The 20,766-nt window shown below is 41.0% G+C and overlaps 1 protein-coding gene across 1 annotated transcript in view; it reads right to left on the reverse strand.

The window, feature by feature from the left end:
- The window catches only part of MTHFD1L (methylenetetrahydrofolate dehydrogenase (NADP+ dependent) 1 like), a 188,026-nt gene that overhangs the window by 142,556 nt on the left and 24,704 nt on the right, over positions 1-20,766 (reverse strand). Inside the window, exons 8-11 of the mRNA XM_074333706.2 lie at positions 18,519-18,630; positions 7,378-7,469; positions 5,771-5,868; positions 2,892-3,065 (exon numbers count right to left, since the gene is read on the reverse strand). Coding sequence (XP_074189807.1) covers positions 2,892-3,065; positions 5,771-5,868; positions 7,378-7,469; positions 18,519-18,630 — 476 coding nt within the window. The remainder of the gene's footprint in view (positions 1-2,891; positions 3,066-5,770; positions 5,869-7,377; positions 7,470-18,518; positions 18,631-20,766) is intronic.

The raw sequence follows: 20,766 nt of genomic DNA on the forward strand, positions 1-20,766 counted from the left end.
TTAAACTAATCTCAAGCAGCCAGCTATTAAAAGATTAGATAACAAAGGCAGTTCACACAATTAAATATCATTTCTTGTGTTGGTGGGAAAATTTACTCCTCCCTCACAGAATACAGTGTGGAATCCTTCAAATTCTGCTACGGATGCATATATATATATCTCTAAATCCTACCCTTACAGCTTTTTTTTCCCAATGCAGTCGAAAGGAACCGTTTAACTTTTGTTCCTTCATGTCCTTTGTGAAGTAAAGGAACTTATATCACAATTTCAGAAAAAAATAACTGATATCGTGGGGTTCAATTCGTACTGGAGAATTCAGGTTTAATTTTCGTTTCTGTCTACAACACGGCAGCCTGGCTTCTTCAGCTCAACTGCACATGTAAATGCTACAGAGAGTGCGGGGCAGTTCTCCTGGGTACAGGCCCCTGCGTGCTTGTAATCCTAGTGAGCCTGGTCACGCTCCAGCGTGTGGCTGCAGGCCAGGCTTTGACAGGATGCCTTTAAGTTAGGAACCTGAGAACGATACCAGCAGAGCTTTTGTTTTAGAAGCATCAATTCTGTGTTCCCAGCGAAGGGCAGGGCAATGTCTAGATTCGTGTGTTTATTTCCAAAACTGAGAAGCCCAAAACAGAGTAAACCACAGCCACTCCACATCAAAAATTACTGCTTGATTTTTCCTTCGTTAACTGAGTGCGTCCTGCGTTTTCTACCCTAAATGATGAGAAAACCAGCAAACCTACCTACCAAGGTCACCTAAGGCATGGAGGAAGAGACGCACACCCACGGACAAGAGGCTGAATTTGCTTTGGAACTTCTCTGCATCCAAGAGTTCGTTTATCCACTGTCAACAAACCTGCATCAAGCATTCTTCCATCAAAGCAACACTGACTAGATGTGAGCTGCAAACTCGGGGGAACCAGGAGTTCCCCCCCTCCCGTCAGCTGGCTTCTTTTAGAGATTGGCCCAGAGGGTACCTGCAGGTGGGACCAATAACCAATATCTTTCAGCAAGGACTCTTCCCACAGCTCAGTTATGCGGGACTAGGTTTGGGGAGGGGAGTCCTAGGTTGGAAAATACCCCATTAGGGTGGGGAGTCCAACTCTAAGTGAGCCTGAAGCCTGAAGGAGAAGGTTTAAGCCAAAGGCAACCAAGGTGCTTCATTCAATAAGGTACGAATTCCTCAAAACTACAGTGCCTCTGAAAAACCCTGGCTGTCTAAACCTCGTATAAAACAGCAACAGAAGGAGCTGGGGGGACAGGAGGGGTAAGTGGGAAGGTGGTAAACAGAGGGAGAGGTGATAAGAAGAAATTATTATACCATTAAACAGGTATTATTGTGCACGATATCATCCTTTTTTTGTAGTTTTTATCTTTATTTGTAGTTTAAAAACATTGAATTCACTTCTAGGGATTTTTCCCAAGGAGACATTGGACAAACACACGAATATCTGTGCCCAAGGTTGTTAATTTTCGCTGTTTATATAATGGCCAAAAATGGGAAACAATTTAAGTGCCCCCGGATAGAGAATTGGTTAAATGAATTATGGGACATCCCTATGATGTTTGCAAACCATTTTCTGCCTTGATAGACTTGAAGCATTAGAAACATGCTGTACTATTAGTGGCTGAGCCACGCAGCGCTTCTCAGTGTTGGGAAGACGTTGGAAAATGGAATCCAGCCTCATCCTGGGCGTTACCTGGGACCCCCTCCCCCAGCACCTGATGTCTCTCGGATGCAAACAGTGCAATGGTATGTTGTCATGAAAAATAACAACATGGCTCAGTATGGGCTGCCACGGAGCTAGGTGCATGACAAACTGCTGAATAATCAAATCACTGACTGGAGCAGTGCAAATGATCTCATTTATGAAGGGCTGTATCTGTGTCAAGATGGTCTCAAATGTTAACAGCTGTTTCCTCTGGGTGCTAGGATTTGGGATGGTTCACTCTCTTGTTTATACTTTTTGGTATTTCTGAAATATTTTTACCATGAGTATAATTTTTATAACCAGAAAAAGAAAGAAAGCACTTACATTAATAATTAAATATGTAAAAATAAAGTAAACTATGAGTCAAGTCCAGTTATAAATGTCTCTGCCTGTTAATACGCTTTTGTGCCTCAAGCATTGGCCTATATATCATTCGCAAGTCCGTGCAACGATATTTCAAAACAACAAAGGAATTTATATGGTCTCTCAATGTTCCCTCAGGTCACATTGAATAAATATTTGAAATCCCTTGTTTTCTATTGTTTTGTTTTTCAGCTAGTGAATATATTTCTTTTTTTAAAATGAGGAAAAAATAATAAAGAAAACACTCCTTTTCATAAAAATTATGCATTTCTTTTAAAAAATGACGAACACAAAAGAAAATGGCCCAACGTCAATTTTGAAACACAAGAAGAGAGAAACGGTGAGTTTTTATAATCCAAATATATTAATAAGAAATATTAAAGACATGAGGAGAATAACCAAAGTATCATGGAATTATCTGTACACTTTCCACTGAAATGTTATTTCTAAGTAGAACACACACCCAAAAACCCCTGCTCAGTTCAAAATGTTTCACTTTCAATTCTTCTTTTAATTTTTATCCTGAAAAACAAATGAAAAATTGAAGGTGGAGCAAGGATGATCAAAACACAATATGAGAAACAAAAAATAAAGTAGTGGATCAGCGACTCGTTGCATTTCATACTGTGTGGAGACTAATTTGTTCTGCGTGGAAAATAAACTCACTGTTTCACATGAAATGCAGGAATGCCAAGTGAAATGGACAAGATAATGTCGAGTGTGCAAGTGTGATGGATGTGAGGGGTGTGATGACAGACATACACAGGGACGAGTTTGGTAAATGTCTCTCTGGTAAAATAGGTAGAAAGCAAATCTTACCCAGCAACTAAGACGTATTTTCCATCTGCTCGATCCTTGAACCTTTCCAGCAGCGACAGACGTACTTTGGCTTTGCTTTTGCCATAGATTTCAATTTCATCTGCAAGCAATCCTATCTCCTTGGCAAGGACATCCACAGCTTTTGGAGTCTGTGCTCTGGAAATCTCAATATCACTGGGGGGGGGGGACACAGAAGAGGCAAGAGTCTTCTCAGCTTAGGTGGTCGCTGCTAGCGTGAAAAACAGCCACACGCCGCGCCAACAATTAAATCAATGGGATGGCTTTGTGGTCCTTTCTCCCAAGCAGTATTTATCACAACTGCTAACAATGAATGCGCATGAGAAAACGGTACATAGCTTTAGGGAAGCAACTCTGAAAAACTCATCAAGATCTTAGAGCTCTGCCCAGGTACCAGGATAACACCTATGCTACAGGAGAGGAGGCTGTGAGTGACAATGTGCCCAAAGGGGTCCCGCAACTATAAATCCACCATCGAGTTCCATGCTTTCTCCGGGTGATTGGTGGACTCATTAACCGTGAACAGACGGGTTATTGCATAATGCTTCCTTCTTGGGCTAGCCCCATAATCTCTTGGCTATTCAAAAATATGGAAATGCTCTTTTGTTTTATCTGGGTCCATACTTTCCCTCTTTCTTTCCTATTTCAAGTCCAAAATCATATTTCAAAATATTTTATTAATTACATAACTGTAATGGACCTAATGCCTGAAGCTCAACGTCAGGCACAGGACATTTTAGGAGCTCTGGCGTTCCACTAGACAAATACTTTAACTGTTCTATTTTCTCCTCTGGAGAGGTGAGAATACCGCTGCTCATTGTACAGGAGGGCTACGAAAATCAGCACGTGCTGAACTTCTCAGAGATCGCTCAGGCTGGACTCCTGAGCACAGCCATTTTTGTTATTTTTTTTACTGGGGATTCAGGCCATCCATCCGTCTGCTTGACCATCTGTTTGAGAGTGAGACCTGGCAGGCGCAAGCCAAAGAATGGGAGAGCAGGCATCAGAGACTCCGTCTTAAGGGTTCACAGCTGAGAAGACAGTAGTCGGTTCCCTAACTGGCCCTGGACCCCTCCTTATTTGGGGGCACAGCAGTCTCTGCACTGGGTAGCAGATCACTCTCTTGCTCTGGACTTTTTGTTACTACTGTTGACAATCTACTCTGAGGCCCCATACGACCCTATCGTCTCCTCCATGACCCCACAGGGACTGACCTTGGTGCTCGGGATAACAGTGAAGCTGCCTCCAATCCCGACTTCTCGGAAGGGCACTAGAACAGCTCAGATTGGGGAGCTGGGCCCGATGGGGGCTGGGCTGTGCCTCTGGCCAGGTTACACCCCCCGCCCCCAAGCCTGCCTGCATTTTCTTTATCTCTTCTCTTTCCCTGTCCTCGCTCCTACTCCATTTTACTTCCCTGGCTACCCCTTTTTTCTGTTTCTCTCCTGCCACAATCTCCTAAATCAAAGAGCCCACTCTTGGAAAATCTCCAAGGTTTTTTTCTTCACAAGCTAAAGAGTGACACTCACATCATTTTCATTTTTTTGAGTGATTTATAAACTACTCGGCCTGCCTTGCTTTGCTCAGTGGCTCTAGAAGTTAAATTTGGTTAAGCAAGGAAAGCACTTTTTTCCCCAAAGTAGAACTCATTTTGATTTATACAAAGATTGTGGCACACGATTTGGTAGGGTCCATCTCGATTTTTAGTTTTCAGCTCTCTATAAGTAGAATTTTCTCATTTACTTTAAAACATTAAGGTCCTATAACACTATAAGTAACTTGGAAAGTATTTTATGAACTACAGGGATGGTATTACAAAAAACAGCATTCCTTGGAATTTGTGTGTTCATGAACACAGAAGGTGACTGAGATGTTTAGTCTGTTGCAGGGGTGAAGCAGAGCTGGGAGGGTTTCACCAGCCCGGTGGATGTAATCAAACCACAGTGTTCAGTAAATGTGCAAGGAAACAGAGCAACTGGTTATCAAGTGAAATCTAAAAAGCAACTGGTTATCAAGTGAAAACTTAGTCAATTACTGGAAGTTTTAACTATCCACACTCAGCTCTCACCCCAACACTGGCGATGGGATCACCCGGGGAAGCTCTGCCATTATATTATGCCCGCCCTGGATGAGGGACAAAGCCAGTTCACTGAGGTGGCAGGGCAGCCACAGAGGACGCATTATGAGGCTGGGGAATGCATTTATTTCTCTGGCTCAGATAGCTTATCTAACTAATTATGTTAAAAATGCTGAGACAATGTCCTCCAGTTTGTATTTCCAAATTTATACAGAGAGACTACGTAGCTTACACTTCATTAAATGCCACTCTGAAGAAAATATCCATCTGGTCTATGACAGAACATCCTGTCACACAGGAGATATCACCACGCTCTGAAGAAAGCTGAGTGCACGTCCCACATGGAGTGGTGTTTGGGCTGGGTGGCCATTTACACCCCCCAAGTAGAAAGCTACATGGCCCTGAAGACCAAGATGACATATGTTGGACATTTCTAACACTGAAAAGCATGTTCCAAATATTACATTACTGTATTTTGTCAAACCTAAGATACCATTATTTCACGGACTACTAAGAAGAAAAAAACATTGCCATTTAATACAAGACACAACATCGATCTCAGAAATGAAAAAATATGCACTTCAGAATTGAATATGGTAAACACGTTCATTATTATTTAATTCTGGAGGACTTAAGTGACAGAAAAAAGTGTGGCACTCTGATTACAGAAAATGATCTACCATCAAAGCCATAATCCCACGAGTCATGCCTCCCACGTAATGGATCATTCTGGATATCTAAGGCACTTTGATGAGCTGACGTCAGTATAAACACATCACCCAGATACCTTGGTACGGGGGAGAGGGGCTGCAATTTCAGGCAGTGAAGTCGCCACCTCGTGTACTGCTGCTCACGAAGCCACCTCCGTCCACTACTGACCATATTCTTTAGGAAGGACAGAAAGGAAAACATGTCAGGAGAGTAAAAGCTGACAGGGCATGTATCTCAACTGTGAAAATATTGTTGAGGCATGTCATGCCATGAAAAGAATTACGAAGTTGCATGACAGCTCAAGGGAATATTAGGAATCATTTTATTTCCATGTTACTTAATTTGTAGTTTTTTTCTTGAAAAGGAAAATGTGAGATATATGTGCTATTAAAATAGTTTCAGTGTTCACCTAAAGACATCAAGTACAAAGATTAAAATTACAGAGTGGATTCTTCATCTTGATTAGAAAAGAAAAATGAGGAAAATATGAGAATGCATAAATGATCAACTTGGATGCTGAGCTTCCAAAATTTGCAACACCGTTTAAAGTATAATTCTTCTACATTGATATAAAAGAACAAGTAAATTAAATTACTACTAAATAGTAATACAGACACACACAAGGAAATAAAATTTGGCTTTACCTGAGTTGTCACACATCCTTACATCCCATTTTGAAGTAAGTTTTAATGGTGTATTGCTATGAATGTCAGAAAGAAACGAACTAAAACTTGCTTCTTTTAATTGTACTGGGGCAGGAATGAGCAGCTCAGTCTTCTCTGCCACTAGTTAATGCCTTTGCTGGCAGCTGCCATCATTGTAGGCCAGGGGACCAGCAGAACTAAGAAGCTTGTGGAGTGGAGACCTGGGGATGCTGGGCTTTAGGTTGCAGACGTGGTGTTGGCTCAACAGGATGGCCACAAATTCTTTAATACCCCTCTCTCCAAGAGGGGAGCCCAATTCCCTTCCCTGTGAGTGACTGGTGGCTCACTTCTAGCAAAGAGGAAAAAAGGAAGCGGCGGTGTGTGACTTTGGAGACGAGGTCACAAAACCTGTGGCTTCCTCCTTGCTCTCTCCTTTGGATTACTCATTCTGGGGGAAGTCAGCTGCCAGGTCGTGAGCAGCCCACGAGGAAGTCCACAAGATGTGGAACAAAGGGATGCTGCCAATAGCCAATGAGGAATTAAATACACCAACAGCCATGTGAGTGCGCCATCTTGGGAGTGGGACCTCTAGCCCCAGTCGAGCCTTCAGATGACTGCAGCCCTGGCCAATATCTTGATTTCAACTGCACGAGCGACTCTGAGCCAGAACCACCCAGCTGAGCTGCTCCCGCATCTCTAACCCACAGAAACTACAAGATAATATTTGTTGTTTGAAGTTGCTAAATTTGAGGGTTAATTTATTACACAGCAACACAAAAGTAATGATGGACTCTGAGTTGGGTCCCTGCCCCATATTTATCATGTGACCAAAGGCAAGTAACTTAATTTTTCTAAGTTTCCATTTCCTTATCCATCAAATGGGAATAACATTGTCCCATAGGATTCCTGTGAGAATTAAATGACATATGTGTGCAAAGTATTTAACGTTGCGTCTGTTAAACAAAATCTTGTAAAACATTAGTCACCGTTACTCAAAGCTCCAGACCCAAAAATTTTTAAATAGCTGTGTCAAACCAACCTGAATCCGCAGAGCTGCAGCAAGGAGGCTCACCTCATCTTCTGCGATGAGACCGCTAAACTGTATGCTGGGAGAACCACATCCAAGCTTACCTGTAAAAAATTTGAGTTGGGGGAAAAACAAAATGAAGACTTTCAGCATAATGTCTTTCTTTTATAACCAACTGCTCCTTTGAAAAAGCTGGTACATGGAATGATGTTCTCATTTTCAACCAAGGAAGTTAGGAAGTAGCACAGCCTTGGGCCACAGACTTAGACTGAATTAAAATCTTGCCTCTACCTCTTATTAGCAAATGAGACGTTGAGTGTTAATTAATGTTAGTAATATCAACTTCATAGGATTTTGTGACAATTCAATGAGACATGGTATGTAAACTGCTTGGTATATGTTGCGCACGAGGTAAGACAATTAAGTTCGCGAACTCATCCTAGAAAAAGTGCTGCATAGCTCATTGTTGAATATCACTATGGTCACCTTCGAAGGGCTTCCCTTGGGAAGCTATGCACCAATGCCAGCACGTAGGCCACCATTCAAAGCAATAGTGGAACTCTTTCTGAATTGGCCATTAGAACTGTTGTCGTATTACCCTTAATGTCCTGAATGTCATCAAAATGTCTTCCTTTCAATATTTCCTTTATCTTCGGGTAAAGAAAGAAGTCACTGGGGGTCACATCAGGTGACTAGGGCGGGTGTTCCGATAGTTTTTTGTTTACTGGTTAAAAACTCCTTCACAGAAAGTGCTGCGTGAGCTGGTGCATTGTCGTGATGCAAGAGCCATGAATTGTTGGTGAAAAGTTCAGGTTGTTTTTGTTTAACTTTTTCACACAGCCTTTTCAGCACTTCCAAATATACTAGTAAGCTTGGTTAACTGTTTGTCCAGTTGGTACAAATTCACAATAATCCCTCTCATATAAAAAAATGTTAGCAACATCATTGCAACAAGTTCTCGAACTTAATTGTCACACCTTGCATGTTTAAACAACACATATAAAATAAAAGCAATTTCACTCATGAATACGAAATATAAGAAGGGGGACTAACCACCTACAGGATAAGCCATGCCAAAGTGCTATGGGAAAGATCACGCTTTCTTTGATAATTTAAAACATCCGTCATCAAAACAGAAAAATTTTAGAATATTAATTTTAGGCAAGACCTGGTTTTCAAAATAGAGAGGAATTTATAAGAATTCTGCTTTTCCTTCTTTTAATTGGCACTTCAAGTTTATCAAAAGTAAACATACATGTAAAATGCTTTAGCCTACACCCTCCTTTGAAAAAAAAGAAATATTTCTAATAGCATCTCTTTTGAATTAAGAAACTGTTTTCCTCTTTTTTGGCCACTCCACTTTTAAATTATCCATTTCAAGAGAGCACAAAACACTTAAGAGTAAGTGTTTTGTGATGTACTATTGTTAAATGTATTACGGGTATTGGAAAATCAGATCCCTCAAGTATTGTTTAAAGATTAGCCACACTTCAGTTTTATAAATCATCTTTAGGCAAAAGTCAAGAGTCTAGAGAATGAGAGAGATTTGTTTTGTTTTGTTTGAATCACTAGAGATCTGACCTAAAGGTCCTGTCCAACCCCTATGGAAAAGAAATATGCTTCTCTCATTCTTATCTCTATCTTTAAATGATGGAGAAATAGGAAAAAGCTACATTCTAAGAGATGGTATCAATTTATGAATGCATGTTCCCGGAACAGAATCACAAATATCCATGTGAATGAAGAATATTTCACCTATAGCATTATACAGTGAATAATTCCTCCCATAACCTCAGCTACTGCATTGCATAAAATAGAACATGGCTAAAATCAACAATGATTTTAAAACACAACACAAAATGCACATAAACATATTTTAAACCTTAGAAGAATCTTGTAGGAACCAATATTTCTCTTTTTGAAGGAACAGTTATCTGAATCTCAGTAATGCTTTTTTTCTCTTCTACTATATTCCATCCAATAAAACTAAGTGTTATTATTATTATTTTTCAGTGTTAGAAAATGTAAGATAGCTATCTCAAAGTTACTGGATCAGAAGTTACTGTAATTTTTTTCTGTTTACTATTTTGGATTTCACAAATTTTCAAACATGAACACTGTATTGTTTTTGTAACAGGAATCAATGCATCCTAACACTGAATTACGAGTTCTGAGCCTGGAGAATTTGAAACAACTAAGATGGTAACTCAACGAATCAGGAACACATCCTTAATAAACTTCATGGCTAAAGAGAATTGAGCAAGGAAATCATTATCTCACCCCGGCCTGTGTAGCGGGAGGACCTCACCCGGAGGGCTGTCTACATTTGGCCTGAGAGTCCACCAGGGGTCCCATCCTAAACCAAATGGGTCTTTTCACTTCTCACTAAACACTCCCCATTAACTCATGGTTCCTCCAGGGACAAGTCAATGAATCACTTTAAAAGATAGCCTTTCATTTATAATTTCTGCTATAATAACCAAACTTTCCACAATAAGAAAATTTAAGGCTACAGAGTTATAATGCTTTCCCTAGAAATCAAAACAGGCCTTTCTGACAGGAGCAGTTGTGAGACCACCCTGGGATTTCTGCCAGAATAAATGAAGTGGGAGGGACCAAGGCAAATTCTTTGGTCTTCTTGCCATCTCAGTTATATGGAAACATTTCAGCATTTTTTTGCAATCTGGCCAAGGGCACCCTTCTTATCACAAAAGCACTGTAGGAACCCATAGACTGAACTCTAAATATTTTCTCCCCCTCTAGAAGAACAAGTTATTCCAAAAAGATTTGTGCTAAGGTTTGAAAACAGGAAAAGCTAAATATTACAATTAGTATAGATAAAACTTTCAAAAAATACTGGTGATTAATTTTTAAGTTAACTATGTTAACCTCTTAGGATAAACAGTAAAATGAAATAAATGAAATTTTAGTACAATTTTTGTGACGATGCTCAAGAGTTTCACTTGGAACTTAAAACATCTGAATTCTATCAAACAACTATGTATTACTATTTTTTAAAAGAATACAATGTAAGAATCTTCAGAGAAAGGAATATAATTAAAATGTTAGTGTTATATAAGAAGCTTTTTAAAATCACTGAAACCAAATTAAGAAGAAATTAATACAGACTTGTTTATTCTAAGTGGCTTGAGCCTTTTAAAAAAGTAAAAACGAGTAAATATGTTGTATTGAGAACTAATTAAAATTTGAAATGAAAAACTGGCAATAATGTATCTCAGGGATAGGTCCCAAATATCTAGAATTTCCTGGAAAAAAAATTAAAGAAAACTGGTAATAGATACAATGACTTTTAGAATTAAAGCTCAAGAGTCATAAGCAAATATTCCAAATGCACTAGGATACCGATTAAATTACACGCATGTCTTCTTACATTCCCAGAATTTCATGGGACTGCTTCCTTCCTTGGGCTTGATTTTTCAAACATAAACTTACATTCTGCTAACATGAAGCCTGAAAGTTATTTCGTGTGCTGGTGGTGTGGCACCAATGAAGTGGAGGGAGGAAGTGGACTGACATTTATTGGCAGCTACCTATGAAAGAGGCAGTGCACCTGAGGTGTGTATCTTACCGTATTTATTCCCCCCAACAGCCTTGCTCCCACCTTCCCCACAAGGACAATGAAGATCAGAGAGCTTAAGTTATTTGCTTAAAATCACACAGCCTATTAGTACAATGATATTAAGAGGTCAAACAGATTAAAAACCCCTGCCATCTCTGAGTAAATCAATGCTGATCCCAAATTCCATGTTCTTTCCACTACATTATACTCCCTTCAAATCCGTAAGAGGGAAGGCTCAAATGCCCCAGGATTCCCCAGCTCATTAGCATGAGCCCTGGGGTAAACCCAGGGTTCTGCCCCCACGCCACACTAAACAGAATTATGTTCCCTTAAAGTTATGCTGTAAACTATACTGACCCACAAACTTGCTGTCTTCATACTGTTCTCTGGGTCCAAGACATAAGACCAGTTTCTTCTCCTTTGTCGCATATGGTAATAAATCAATAAATCAATAAATCAATAAATAAGTCTCAGGAAATAAATCCTAATACTAGGGTACAAAATGGTCTTCCATTACAAAATCCTAACTCACTTCTTTCATTTGAAATATTTTTTTTAATAATAAAAAAATTAGTTATCCTTATAGCTAGACAACTGAACACTGCCATATCCCTGTTTTAAATCCAAACAGTAGAGTCATGCCATAGGAGAGTGAACGGATCCAACAAGTTAGGGGCAACTGTTTTACGAGCATGACTTCTGGGACACCAGCCACCAGGAAAATCTCTCCAGAGATTAGGTATTCAATAAAATACCTCTACAGAATTACCTCATCATAAACCACATCCCATCTTTTGTTGCGGGGGGAGGGCTGGGTAGGGAAACCCTGTACCACTAAGGTGAGTATAAAAATTTCATTATAAAACCCTGTGTTCATTCAATCACAAGTTTATTAAAAATTCTTTGGCTCTTAAGTTTAAATAAAAGCATCTTTCCTTTTAATAATGCTTGAAAAAGTCTATTCATTTGTTCAAAGGGTCAAGATTACATGAAAAGAGGGTAGGGGAGATCTTTCACCAATTTACTCACGGATTAAATTTTCATACTAATCACGGCTGCTAAAATTAAAACTTGGACTATTGAGAAATGTAATGCTATTTATTATAAATAGTACCAACTTGAAAATGCTCATTCATTTGATCAACACAGCAAGTTTTTATCTTTGTCTTTGCCCTGTCAGCCCTGCTTTTAAGGGGAGACACGTTTAAGGAAATGTCTGTCTAACTCTGCAACTAACTGGAATAACAATCAGAGTACAATTCTGAGCTCATGTTTATGCACTATCCAACACTCAGTATTTACTGAGCAGTTACTATGTGTCAGGAACTATGCTGGGCTCTGGGTGTTCAAAAACAACAAGAAAAAACTACTACTGGACCAGATAAACTTAGAATAAACTAACTGCAGAGAGATCCAAGATGGTGGAGTAGATTAACACTGTGCCTGCTTTGTGCCATGAACAGATTAAAATTACAACTAAATTACAGAACACTCAACCTGGAGAACCATCTAAAGTCTGGCTGAACAGAAGTTTTATAACTAAGGATATAAAGAAGCCACGACAAGACTGGCAGGAGGTGGAGAGGCGAAATAGGCCCCAAACCTCCTTGTGGTTGTTGAGAATATAGAGGGATATCTCGGCCGTAGAGGCTCCTCCATGTTCCCCATGGAGGAGCGAGAGATCCCAGCCCCACACTGACCTTCCCAGTCTGGAGTACTGGTGCCGGGAAGAGGAGCCCTCACAACACCTGGGCGTGAAAAAGAGTGGGGATTCTGACCATCTGGTGGGAAACCCAAGCTTCCTCTTAAAGGCTTCCTCTTAAAGGGCCCTCGCACAGACTCACTCATTCCCAGGCACTCACCTTGGGCTCCATCGGAGAGACAGTAACTTGGGGGGTGTTGGAGACAAACGGGGGGGTGGGGTGGGGTGCAGACTATGGGGTGTGGCTTCAAGGCGACGGCTGGAGGACAGTTGGAATTTTCCCTGTGTGGGGGGGTCCTCCTCCCCTGCGGCTGGCAGACATCTTTCCTAAACTGAGCCTGCCCTCCTATGCTTACAGCCAAATCTGAATCTGATTGGCCTGTTGAGGTCCACAGCTCTGCCCTGCTGATTCACTGGGACTCCGCCCCACCAAACTCCCCCAATGCTGGAGGCACTTTCTTGAAGAGCAGCCAGCCCTGCCTGCATTGCACTCTTTCTTTGAAAACTATCAGAATCTGACAGACCCCAGGTGGGTGGCGAGTGGCCTCGGTGTGCTTTGCTGAGTAGCTTCAGGCTCAGCACTGGCACCAAACCAGAATCTATATTAACCTGGTGATCACAATTCTTCTCACTCTAGTGACTCCCTGAAACCAACTTGCATACCACATGAGGCTTTATCAGTGCCTGAAACCTTAAAGGAGCCAGCAGGTGGCAGCAGGCTTCAGCGTGTGCTGGCTTTTTGCGGAGCTACCCTAGGCCCAGTATCGGTGGCAGACATCCTCAGTTTGCTCTCAGTTTGCAGTGTGGACTTTCCTATGCACTTCTATGGTTAGCACAGGCAGGAAACAACTGTGGATTGCTTTGTAGCTCCTACCAGGTAGTCCCCTGCTGGTCACAGGCACTGGATGACCTGGGCCTGCACCAGACCCCCTCCCAAGAGGCCCCAGAACCAACATACTTGGAGGTTGGCTTCAGACCGTAGCAGAGCAGTGCCCAATTAATCCCATAAGGGGCACACACGAAGGGTGGTCTCAACAGGCACCAGAGCCCGCTAAGGTGAATCCTACTCAGTGGGGTAAGGCCCTGCAAAGCAGCCTGTAAGCTGTGGATGTAGCCAAGCCCCACAGTCAATCAGCCTGAGAGTCAATCCCACCCACTCATGTGCTAATAGCAACCAAGGCTCAAATATAACAGGAGGGCACACATAACCCACCTAAGAGATACTCCTGGAGTACCAGGTGACCAGGGGCACCTACTACATAAGGCTACCTGACCAAGACTGGGGGACATAACAGATCTACCTAATACATAGAAGCAGAGAGGCAGCCAAAATGAGGAAACAAAGAAATACATCCCAAATGAAAGAACAAGAGAAAACTCAAGAAAAAGAACTAAACAAAATGGAGGTAAGCAACCTACCAGGGACAGAGTTCAAAACAATGGTTATAAGGATACTCAAGGAACTTAGTGAGAACTGCAACAGATAGCAAGCATAAAAAAGTATTTAGAAACCATAAAAAAGAGAACCAGTCAGAAGTGAATACAATAACTAAAATGAAGAATACACTAGAAGGAATCACCAGCAGACTAGAAGAAGTAGAGAATTGAACCACTGATTTGAAAGACAAGGTAGCAGAAAACATCCAATCAGAAGAGCAAACCGAAAAAAAGAATTTAAAAAATGAGGATCGTTTAAGAGACCACTGGGACAACATCAAGTGTAATAACATTCACATCATAGGGGTACCAGAGGAAAATAGAGAAAGCAAGGGATTGAGAATCTGTTTGAAGAAATAATGACTGAAAACTTTCCTAACCTGGCAAAGGAAATAGACATACAGTTCCAAGAAGCACATAGAGTCCCAAACAAGATGAACCCAAACAGGCCCACACCAAGACACATCATAATTAGAATGGCAAAGGTTAAAGACAAAGAGAGAATCCAAAGAGCAGTAAGAGAAAGGCAACTAGTAACTTATTAGGATGCTCTCATAAGATTGTCAACTGATTTCTCAACAGAAACTTTGCAGGCCACTAGGGACTGGCAGAAAATATCCAATGAGATGGAAAGCAAGGACCTATATACAAACAAGGGTTCTCTACCCAGGAAACTATCTTTCAGAATTGAAGGACAGATAAAGAGCTTCCCAGACAAGAAAAAGCTAAAGGTGCTCATCATCACCAAACGAGTATTACAAGGAATGTTAGAGGGACCTTTTAAGATAGGGGGGGAAAAAAAAGATAAAAATTATGAATAATAAAATGGCAATAGCTACGGATCTATCAGCAATTACTTTCAATGTAAATGGATTAAATGCTCCAATCAAAAGACATAGGGTGGCTGAATGGATAAGAAACAAGACCTTTACATATGCTGCCTACAAGACAATCACTTCAGATTGAAAGACACACACAGACTGAAAGTAAAGGGATGGAAAAAGATATTTCATGAAAATGGAAATGAAAAACAACAACAACAAAAAGCTAGAGTAGCAATACTTATACCAGACAAAATAGACTTTAAAACAAAGGCTATAATGAGAGACAAAGACCCAGTAATCCCACTTTTGGGTATTTATCCAAAGAAACACAAATGCTACTTCAAGGGGACATGCATGTGCATCCATATGTTCATTGCAGCATTGTTTACAATGGCCAAGATGCGGAGGCAGCCTGGGTGTCTGGAGATGGATGAATGGATAGAGAGGAGGTGGTACATATATACAATGGAACACTGCTCAGCCATGGAAGGAAATGGATTCTTGCCATCTGTGGCCACATGGATGGACCCGGAGGGTATTGTGCTGAGTGGAATATGTCAGATAGACAAAGACAAATGCGATGTGATTTCACTTATATGTGGAATCTAAAGAACAAAATAAACAAACAAAACAGAAACAAACTCATAGATACAGAGAACATTTTGATGGTTGCTAGATGGAAAGGGTTTGGGGGGCAGCATAAAAAAAGGGAAGGGAGGGGCAGACAGTTAGCTCAGTAGGTTCAAGTGTGGTGCTTTTGTCAACAAGGTTGCTGGTTCGATCCCCACATGGGCCACTGTGAGCTGTGCCTCCACAACTAGATTGAAACAACTACTTAACTTGGAGCTGATGGGTCGTGGAAAACCCACTTAAATAAATAAAAGTAAAAAAAAGGGGGGGGAAGGGATTAAGTACAAATTGGTTATTACACAGTAATCATGGGGATGTAGGGTATAGTATAAGGAATATAGTCAATAATATTGCAATAACTATGTACAGTGTCAGATGGGTACTAGATTTGTTGGGGTGATAGATGGGAGTTGGGGGTTGGGTAAAAAAGGTGAAGGGATTAAGAAGTACAAATTGGCAGTTACGAAGCAGTCACAGGGATGTAAAGTACAGCATAGGGAATACAAGTATAGTCGACAATATGGTAATAACTATGTATATAGTACCAGGTGAGTACTAGAATAGTCAGGGGGATCACTTAAATTATACAAATGTCTAACCACTATGCTGTACTCCTGAAATTAATCTAAAATAATGTTGACTGTCAACTGTAATTGAAAAATTCAAAAAGGGAGGAAAAGGTGAAGGGGAATAAGAGGTTCAAATTTCCAGGTATAAAACAAATAAGTCATGGGGATGTGATGTACAACACAGGGAATATAGTCAATAATATTGTGATAATGTGGTGTCAGATGGTTGCTGGGATTATCATGGTGATTCCTTCTTTATATATATAAATGTTAAATAACTATGGTGTATATACCTGAAAGTTTTTTTTTTTAAATTAAATTTATTGGGGTAACAATGGTTAATAAAATTACAGAGGTTTCAAGTGTACAATTCTGTAATACATCATCTATATATCGCATTGCGTGTTCACCACCCAGAGTCAGTTCTCCTCCCATCACCCTATCCAACTTATAATATTGTATGTTAGCTGCATTGTTAATAAAAATCATTAAAAACAAAAACAAAAACGAAAAACCCAGCTGAATCAGTCTATACACAGAATGGACAAATGAAAACATAATGCCTTGGTCTCCACTCCCCCAGCCCCGCCCCCCCCCCCAACAGAATCACTACATTGAAATCTAATGATTTAAAGAATGCCTTAAAAAAATAAAAACAAAGGTCCTAACAAGAAATTTATTAAAAATAAGGCACAGTTTCAGTACTAAAATGTGTCACCTTCATATAATCATAGGACTCAAAGGGATTACAAAAGGACAGGGAAGTAGATTCCCCTATCTCTAGCCAGGATTGTGCCCAAATTGTCCTAAATATATAAACTCAAACAGCAAGCAAATATTATAGCAAGGAAACATTCATTTAAAAAATATGTCATAACTGACTTTCCTAGTCTAACTAAGATTCTGAGACATGTCCACCATTTATGGGTTAGGTATTGATTTTTTTCAGGCCAAAAAATTACATCCAGAAGCTACATTTATTTCAAAGAAGTTATTTAGAGCATGCTTTCTATTTGCTAACAAGAGCCATTAATCCCACATTCACATTATATTGTACCTAACTGCTTCATTCATCAATGTGCTCTTCACCCAAGAGCTGAGTACATGAGCATTCTGGCAAATTCCTGAGCATGTTCCCTTGTACTCTGCAATCCGCCCCATACCATTCAGCCCCAAGGGTTAAGTTTTTAATCTGATTGGTCAATTCTGGGAGGAGCTATATTTCCTAGAGAGGACGGTCCAATATTTCTTTAAAGAAAGAGTTATATGAATTTCAAGAATGCTTTCCGCATCATATTATTTTTGTTTCCTTCTAGAATATTCTGTACAACTAAGTTGAATACTTTTTTTTTTTTAATGAAAAAAATAAAATGGTTCCCTAGAGGTGACTAGATCAGAAGTTATTTTTATTTCCTTCTGGATATTATTCTCAATTTTACTCTTTTGTGGTCTTGCCCAGAAGGTTTCAAGATCTAGAAATCCACTAAGGTACGGGCAGAGGTGAAAGGGGGCAGAGGCCTCTACCGACTTTGGTCCTCATTCTGATCAGTTTGGGGGATAAAAATGCTGCCCTCCAGGCCAGCTTGGAATAGGCCTCCTCTCCACGCTGAAATTGGGAGACCACAGATAATGAGGAAGGAGGGTTCCTTTGCCTCCGTTTGCCAGTATCTCTTCAATACACACGTTACTCAGGGACTTGAGGTGCTGGGTGTGTTCCAAAGCTTTCTTTGCCTCAGTGTGAATAAGTAAGGGGTGCCCCCTGTGGCCTTGCTCCTACTGGCCCCCAGCTGGGTACCCTGGTGCTGGCACAGATAGCTTGAGCTACCCTAATGCTGGGCCTGGTGTGGCCTGAGGCACTCCTGGATCCCTTGGCGAAATACCATCAACTATCAGCACCAAACCTAACACGACCTCTGTTTCTAATGGTGACTTTCACACTGTTCTGAGGTCCCTTTGGAGGGGGCAGTTAGTACAAGGCGAAATCAGGGAGACACTTGGGATGCATTTCCCATCCCTCCTGGCAACTTTTTTTCATCTGCTTTTACATGTAGAAGTTCAGCTGAGATTTCTTTGAAGGATAGGATTCTGTTGCTTTTTAAAAGACTCGGCACAAGTAGGAATTATCTACTTTAGACAGCCACCAAGTTGATGGCTCAATGCTAGAGGCCAGCAAGGGAGGAGGAAGCAGCAGCTATTGCAGTTGGCATCTTAGCTTCTCTTTGCTGGACAACATGGTTCCCATATGAGTAACCCAAAAGGTAGGCACATCAACATTCCAGTTTCCTATCCCGAGTACATATGTTGGCAATGACAACACTTCAGGAACATACTCTTTAAAATAAGATTAACATTTCTCATAATAACAACACCTCTTTTTATCAGCAACCCAGCACCAATTTTAACCCATTTACCTGATAGGATGTCATGGGAACAGTTGAGAACAGTAGTTCCTGGTTGTATCCAAGAAAGAGGAATATCTTCTGGCTTGGGAGAGCCTAAGACGACAATGTCAGCCTCATGAAGCTAGAGAGAAAAAGAAAAACAGCTCATACCTTTTAATCTGTAGTGTCAAGACGTGACAAACAATTAATGTCAAGGGACTTCAGTGTAATAGACAAACACAGTTGCAGAGTTTCGGCCCACAGCGAACACTTGGACAGAATCACATGTACCAAGGTAGCACGTATCAGTACTAACAACGTGTTTATCATATCCAAGAAAGAAAAGGAGACTTTAAAATTTTTTTCAGGGTGTAGTCACTTCAACACATGGACTAGGTGTGGAATTATCATTTATCTGTTTTCACCACTAACTGCAACGTCAAGAAAAGGGATGGGGCAAAGAAAACCCTGCTAATGGAAAGGGGACCCTGAAAGATACACGGGGTGGGTGGCGTCCTGATTCACACCATGGCTTAGGAGGAAAATAGGGGTTGTTATGTGAAGCCAGTTGCAGATCTGACCAGCGAGGGGGACTGCTGGCCCGTCCAACTGCACAATCAAAATTAGAGCCATATGGAACTCTTACTAGATCTACGGAAGGATTTTCAAGAGCTCGAGAAAGAATCTCATTTTCCTTGAGGCTCTGGTTAGTCTCTTGCCAAACTGCCTTTTTTTTTTTTGAGAAAAAGGAAGACTGCAACCACTACTACAAAACACATTCATCACGTCCGTCCTGTTCAGATTTTGACAACACAGCGCTGGTGGGACGTGTCTGGTGGGAAGGTTATGTCTAGAGATAGGGTAAGAGGTTGGCTCTGAGCTGAACCAAAGAATGACCACCTGTCCCTGTATCAACTATGCAGCTGATGAGCTCCAACTGGGTCCATGAGTGGAGGGACAGAGACAAAGAAGAAATCTTAGACCCTTGGGGAAAAGGGGCTGCCACTGCACATGTCCGCTTGGTGCTCTCAATTATTATCTCACTACATATGCCAAATCTGTGAGGGAGGTGTTACTATACCCATTTAATAGACGAGGAAACTGAGGCTCGGTGATTGTAATAGCTCTAGGCTATGTCCTGTTTCCCCTAGCGGACCCAGTCTTGGAATACCCTATGAGGTAGAAAGAGAGGGGAGGTCCCACCCTCTCCTCTCCAACACTGGTGGCCGTCCCCACACTGCTCTTTCCACAGACTTCAAAGCCCTGCAGACTCTTCAGAATCAAACAGAGGAGCGGAAAGTATAAAAACTCAAAAACACCCCCACTGCCACTCCCACCAGCCAACTACCCGGTAACAAATATGCTCCATGCATCTGCGTCCGTTCTCAGTGTGGACAGGCTGATTGCTGAACATCTCAGGGAGGAACTAAGCCAGCTGCTCAGCCCTCTCAGGTGTGACACTGTTTCAGCGAGAGGCTGCGTCAGCTAAAGTCTCTTAGGCATCTTGGGACAAGAGGTGGCAGTGAGGGGAAGCACCCATGACCATCCCACCTGGTTTAGGAACAAAAAAGCCAAGATGTAGGGCAGCTTCAAGTTCCCCTGATAGAGGAGGGGCACAGTAACAATGCAAATGTGTGTCTTCTCAAAGAGCCAACCTTTTGAAGTTAACATCCCAGAAACAGCTGGTCAATTTGATCATGCAAACAGTACCAAGTAAACTGACATAATTGAGTGCCACCACCCATGAGCCAAACAGTGCTTGTTGCTCTGCAGCCCCGTACTTTACTAAGGCACAGGAAGAAGATGAATTCATTGAAATGGTATCTCAGTGAATTGACGGTATGACTCACATTAAAAAGACAAGTCCCTACTAAAAGAACCATTGTTTTTTTATGCTACAGGCCCACATCACTGTGAAACTGCACTTGATCGTGGCCAAAAGCCCAAGAAGCGATCACACTGTGAAACTGAATTAAGACGTGTAGAGCCAATATTACTAACAATCCAGAGATATTTTTGAAGAATTGTGTTAATGCCACATTATGTTTCCTACAGATAGATTTAAAAAGCAGCTTGACTTTTGGGTGATGTTGTATTTTGGAGAATAAAGTGTTCTTGAGGAAAGAGGATTTTACACACCTCAATAGGAAAATGCATTTTTTCATTTACCTATACCACTGCAAATACTCAACTATAGTAAGCCTCAAGAGAAACACAAATGTTTAATGCTTGCTGAAAATGATCAGTAGATAAGAAAAGCCATTGTGTTTTTCTGCAC

The sequence above is a fragment of the Rhinolophus sinicus genome, chromosome 2 (assembly GCF_057876585.1).
Source record: "Rhinolophus sinicus isolate RSI-liver-muscle chromosome 2, RSI-T2T, whole genome shotgun sequence".
NCBI classification, from domain to species: domain Eukaryota; kingdom Metazoa; phylum Chordata; class Mammalia; order Chiroptera; family Rhinolophidae; genus Rhinolophus; species Rhinolophus sinicus.